Below are 6,000 nucleotides of genomic sequence, written 5' to 3' on the forward strand. Positions count from 1 at the left end.
CTAAGGTTGCCTTGTATGACCTCACTGGTTTGTGTCTTGTATATTCCTAGATATCCCCATGTTGTCTCCCCCATCAGAATGTAATCTCCTTGAGGGTAAAGACATTTTCACTTGCGTCTTTGTCTTTCATTTTTGGCTTACGATGATAGGATTTAGAGTGGGAAGGGAGGATTTTAGGTATCATGTTACATATGGGGAAACTGAGGCTTAGAGAAGCTACATCACACAAATATCAGGGCCAGGAGGCACTTAATAAGCCTGGATCATGGGGGACCAGTGTGTGGTCATACCTAGATGCCCAAAGTCTCTGGGATCATCCTCCCCCAAAGTGTATAGGGGGATTATGGGAGGGGCCCAAAAGAAGATTGAAGGTGCTGTGAACCAGCATTCACCTCCTTCTTGACTCTGCCTTGTTCCAAAGTCTCTAAGTGCCCCACCCCCCTGTCCCCATTCCATGAGCCGTAGGGTGGGAGGAGCCATCATCTCCCTGGTAACATTCTGTTCTTCCAGGCGACGGTATGTCCAATCCCGGGCTTTCTGCACCCAACCCCATATCCCCAGAAGAGGCTAGAGGGAGAGGGTCCCGAATCCACAGAGGGCAGGAGAAGCAATGAACTTGCAGGAGGTGGTGGGGGGAGATGTGGAGTGGGAGGAGGAAGGTTGGGTACTGAGTGAAGGAGGAATGGGGGCTTTATTAGGGCAAAAGAGCTTAGGGAGGGGTAATGGGAAAGAAGGAATACTCATTAGAGAGTGGGAGGAATAGGAGGAAAGGGGATAAAGAAGGGTCATGAGAAAGAGGCCAAGGCAGGGGCCCTTAAGGGAGAAAGGATTGGGAAGGGAAATGGAGGAGGGGGCATGGAGGGGCAGAAAGCTAGGAGTGGGGAAGGGAACGGAGAAGACCAGAGCTCTACCTCTCCACCTTCCCCAGAATGTCACCATGGCTATGGCGGTGGTTACCATCTTTGCCTCCATTTACTTCTTCCACAAGGTGAGGGGAGACTGGGGAGCAAAGAGAATGCACAGACTACCCAGGGGTTCTCCTGTTCTCTTCACTTCTTCCTGTGTGTTCACGTCTCTCCATTTCCCTCTCTCTTGAGGTCTCTTGCATCTGTCAGTCTTGAGCCCTCTGTGACACTGGGTCTGCCACCGAATCCTCCCTGCTTTAGTTTTCTCTTCTGTAAAATGAAGGATTTGGAGTTGATTCCTGCTAACATACTCTCCAGCTCTGACTCCACAATCCCATGACTCAACACGTGGGAGTAGAAGGGACCTTAGAGACCTCTTCAAGCCCCTCATTTTACAGAGAAGGAAACTGAGGTTCAGTGAGATTTACCCAACCCATTGCTAAGGTCATGTTACTCTTCCACTCAGAATTCTTTTAATGTCCCTGTTTCTAATGAATAAAGTTTAAGATTTTAATCCTGGCATTCAAGGCCCTTCTAATGTCACTGCTCTGGATGATTTCATCCCACAACCATTTGGGTACTGTACATCAGACTGAACAATGCCTCCACTCTCCTATTCTCCCTACCTTAGAACTCATGATCACACCATTCCCCACAGTTGAATTAACCTCCTTTTTGTGCCTCACCCCCTGTTTCAATCCAATAATTTATTTAATTCTTTCCATCCTTCAAGGCCTAATCCAGATGCCACCTCTTCTAGCAAGCCTCCCCTGCCACTGCCCCCCCCCATTTCCTATGCCTTCCCCCTTTGGGTCCCCCGGTTGAAGTGATTTAACCTTCTCAAACTCCTTAGTAGCGCTTTGTCTGACTCTGTTACATAATATCTTGTATTTAGATACTTAATCATAATCCACCCGTAAGACTGTAAACCTCTTGAGAGCAAAGCCTGTTTTTCATTTTTGTATCTGTAGCATTGAGAATGGACAGCCTTGCACACAGCAGCTGACTGTTTCAATGGCTCAAGACCAAGGCTACAAGGACAGATAGATAGGCAGGGGAATAGGAGCTGCTGACTGTCAGCCACTGTCTCACTGGGTCCCTGTCAATTGCTGTCTTTATCTCTGTCTCGATCTCAGGTCCAGAAATGAGAAGATCTTAGGACCCTCAGACCTGAAGACCACACTCCTGCCCTAAATAATCGGCCTGGCCTCTTGGACTAAATAAATGTGACGGGCCTATCCCGCCTGGTTCCTTTACTCCTGTCGTTATAGACTCATCCCCTCAGAGCTGCCTGTGAGAGGTATGTGTGTGCGTGAGTGTTTTGTGTGTGTGTGTGTGTGTGTGTGTGTGTGTGTGTGTGTGTGTGTGTGTGTATGTGCGTGTATGTGTTTGGGAAGAGGGATCTCAAGGAGATATGGAGATATAATGCCCCTGGGGTGGGGGTGGGGTGTTGAGTTCAGAAAGGCGAGGACCAGGGCGGGAGGTGGCAGACACCCAAATATCCAGTCATGGTTAACTGTGCATTGATTTTCCTGAACTATTGCTGTCCCCCTGTGGCCATTCAGGGTATGTAGCTAAGATCTCCTTGAGCATTGGTGGATATGAGGAGGAGGGAGAAGGAGAGAAGGAGAGAAGGGGAAGGAGGGAGGGAGAGAGAGAGAATGAGAGGGAGAGAGAGAGATAATAGAAGAGACAGAGATAGAGACAGAGAGACAGGGAGAGGGAGAGAGGAGAGACAGACAGACTGAGAAAAATAGAGACACAGAGACAGAGAGAGGAGAAAGACAGAGAGAAAGATACAAAGACAGAGAGAGAGAGAGAGAGAGAGAGAGAGAGAGAGAGAGAGAGAGAGAGAGAGAGAGAGAGAGAGAGAGAGAGAGAAAGAGAGAAGAACAAGGCTAGGACCTCCAGAACCACACATTACAAATGCACCCCAGGATGGTGGAGAGAAGGAGTCTAAAAGCTGGGAGGAAACTTGAAGGTCACCTGGTTCAATCCTATCATTTTGTAGATGAGAAGAGGGAGGACCAGAGAGGTTGAGTAGTTGGCCCGAGGTCACACAGCACAGACAGCCTCAGAAGACAGGCTTCCTGACTCCTCATTGGAAGCTTTTCCCAGAGGGCATAGTGTTGCCTCCTACAGATAAAAGGGAAGGGAAGATGGCAGAATAGCTGTGGCCTGTTCCTGGGAAGTGTTTAGGAGGGGCTGCCTCAGACTAAGAAAGCTATCACCAGCCAGTTCTATTGCTTGCTAACTGGGCCTGTTCAGGAATAGTAACTGACATTTATACCACATTTTATAGCTAACAAAGGGATTTATATCCATTATTTTAACTCTTCTTCCCCATAACCTCATGAAGTAGGTAGACTAGGACTTCTTACTTACATTCTGCATCTGAGAAAACTGAGACATAGAGAAGCTAAGGACTCATAACAGGTAATGAGAGGCAGAGCTGAGCTTTGAATACAGGTTTTCTGAGGTCCTGTCTGGTGCTCCTGCCATGACAGGGTAGCCTGGCTCTGTCATATCACTGAGTATTCTATAAATGATATTCTTCACTTCTAAATAGGCCAACTGCTCAATTCCACCATGTCTCTGGCTTGGGACAGATAGAGAATGGAGACAGGAGGGTCAGGGGTGGGCAGAATCAGAGTATGGGGGCACCACATTCCAGGATTGGTCAAAGGGGCAGTGGAAAGAGAATTAATCAAGGAGGCCTGGGTTCTAGTCCTATTTCCGATGCTATGTTCTGGAGCAAACTTGGACCAGTTCACAGGATCCAGAGCCGGAAAAACCCTCCATGATTGTCCAGTCCAATTGCTTCATTTTTACAGATGAAAGAACTGAGGCCCAGAAAAGAGAAGGGACTCCATGGAGGTCACACAGTAAGTGAAGGGGCATATATGAAGCCCACTCAAGACTGATGAATGGTTTGTGGGCTTCTAAAGGATATTCTTTCCTCAGAACTTCATTAAGAGGGTGACTTCTTTGTCCTAAAAAAGGTCTATTCTAGGAATTTGGCTTCCATTGGTATATCTCCCATGATTAGGCTTAACATGGGAACACAGACCTGTATCTGACACTACCAAGATGCTGGGGCGAGGATATTGGTAGAACTGGGGAGTACATGTTAACCCTCCACATTTCCACTACACCAGTTGGAACAGTTTGAAGCAAGGAGGTGGTGGTAAAGAACTGGGGCAGGTGGGGTTAACTTTGCTCCTTGGTAACTGATCTGGGATCCACCTGTACCTTTTGCACAACAAGAGTCTAAAATCAGTTCTTTTAGGACTTTGTCAGATCTGTTAGGACTTTTGTCAACTGGAATCTCCAGGGAACCTCCTTTCTGACTAAGGGCTTTTGGGACATTAATTGGCTTTTATTCTCTGGACTGCTTTTAGCTGTTGAGGGGCCTGTTTTCACTCGATAGCCTTTGCAATCAGAGCTCAATGCTGCACTAAGACTTTTGGGACAACCTGTGTATTTTTACTGAATCAGTTGATTGTTTGAACTCTTTCAGTCAGAGGGATCAGTTGCACCAGACAGAGATACTCAACCAAAACAAATGGGGACAATGATAGGAAATAACACAATGATCTCTCTTTGAAAGAGCTATGGATGATAGAGAAAGGGTGGTGGTTCTTTGGCTGACGGGCCAGGGAACACTGACTGAGTGGTGATACAGGGTAAGACCTGATGTCAACATAATCCTTGGGATAGGCTACATGCAAGATATTTGTGACCTCTTAGCTGGTTTAATTCAGATGGTCCATACAGGAGATGGGGACCAGTAACAATCAGTGACAGTGGAAATATTCTAATCCATCCAGTGGACCTGATACTCTTAGCGCTGTTCTTGTCTGTCACATTTATTTTTTTCCCATATACTTTTAATGAATTGCTCTTATATCATTTCTCCCACTATTTAAAAATGATTATTTACATTGTTTTATATTTTATTTTAATTTGTTCTAAGCTCACTCCCCAGTTTAGAATTATTTTGAGATTATTTTTAATGGTGAAGGATGCTCCAGAAAATTGTTAGGACCTTCCCACCAAGGGGTGGGATGTAGTGAAAGATTGGGCTGGCTCTTGGGGCTATTGCTGCTGTGGTGACTGCAGTCTACCCTCTACTCCATCTCTTGACTGAGCCTATCTGATTACTTTTTTAGGCTTATTTTAGGTTGAATTATAAAAGGTTTGGCCTGGGGATGGAAAGGTGGTCAGAAGCAATTTCCAAAGTTCAGACTCCCTGCAGGGTGTTTCCTTCAGTTCTTGACCATGGGAAGAAATTATGTTCCATATCCTTTTCACTTTTGTCTTGTATTTTTTATTTAATTTTCTTTAATTTATTTTCATTCTTTCATACTTATGTATATTTGATTTGTATTCATATTTCACATTTATTTCATTATTTTTAATGAGAGTATTCATTAGAGTATTGAAGTAATTTTAATCAGATTTTTTTAGTTCAGGAGTGACTATTATATTTTAAATTAGCCTTGAACCTGCTGGAATGAGCCAAATTTACACTTAGCCCACAACACTCCCTAAACCTTTTGATTCCCAACTTTTCTGTAAATATCTAGAGTTGTAGTATCCTCCCAGCAATTCAAGCTTTCTACTTAGATCTTTTTCTTGATTTCTCACTTGAACTTAATCTGCATATTCAATCTGTGGTTGAATCTTATTGTTTCTGCCTCTCAATATCTCTCACATATGCCCCTTATCTTCACTCACACAGCTGGAACCCTGGTGCAAGTCCTTATCACCTCACACCTAGGTTATGGTGACAGTCTGCTGCTGGCTCTGACTGCCTCCGGTACTTCCCCACTAAAATTCCATTCTTCAGTCAGCTGCCAAGGTGATCTTCTGAAAGGGCATGTCTCACCACGGCCAGGCCCATTGACTCCATAGACATTGACAGATCCTTATGACTTACAGGATTAGATACAAAATCTTCACTTGGGCTTTTAAAGCTCTTTACAACATGGCACCTCGACACCTTTTTGGTGTTTTCCACATGGTATGATCTAGATACAGTGCCTTACTACTTGCTGTTTTCTGAACACTAATTCCATGTCTTTTCACTGGC

The 6,000-nt window shown here is 45.0% G+C and overlaps 1 protein-coding gene across 1 annotated transcript; it reads left to right on the forward strand.

The window, feature by feature from the left end:
* The first annotated feature begins 520 nt into the window (after positions 1–520).
* On the forward strand, positions 521–2,176 carry SMIM47 (small integral membrane protein 47). Its single transcript, NM_001384855.1, has 3 exons — positions 521–625; positions 929–988; positions 2,042–2,176. The coding sequence occupies exons 1-3, from the start codon at positions 611–613 to the stop codon at positions 2,051–2,053; spliced, it is 87 nt and encodes a 28-aa protein (NP_001371784.1). The 5' UTR covers positions 521–610; the 3' UTR covers positions 2,054–2,176.
* The last annotated feature ends 3,824 nt before the right edge of the window (positions 2,177–6,000 follow it).

Source organism: Phascolarctos cinereus, unplaced genomic scaffold (genome assembly GCF_003287225.1).
Source record: "Phascolarctos cinereus isolate Bilbo 61053 unplaced genomic scaffold, phaCin_HiC Scaffold_726;HRSCAF=1367, whole genome shotgun sequence".
Classification (NCBI taxonomy): Eukaryota; Metazoa; Chordata; class Mammalia; order Diprotodontia; family Phascolarctidae; genus Phascolarctos; species Phascolarctos cinereus.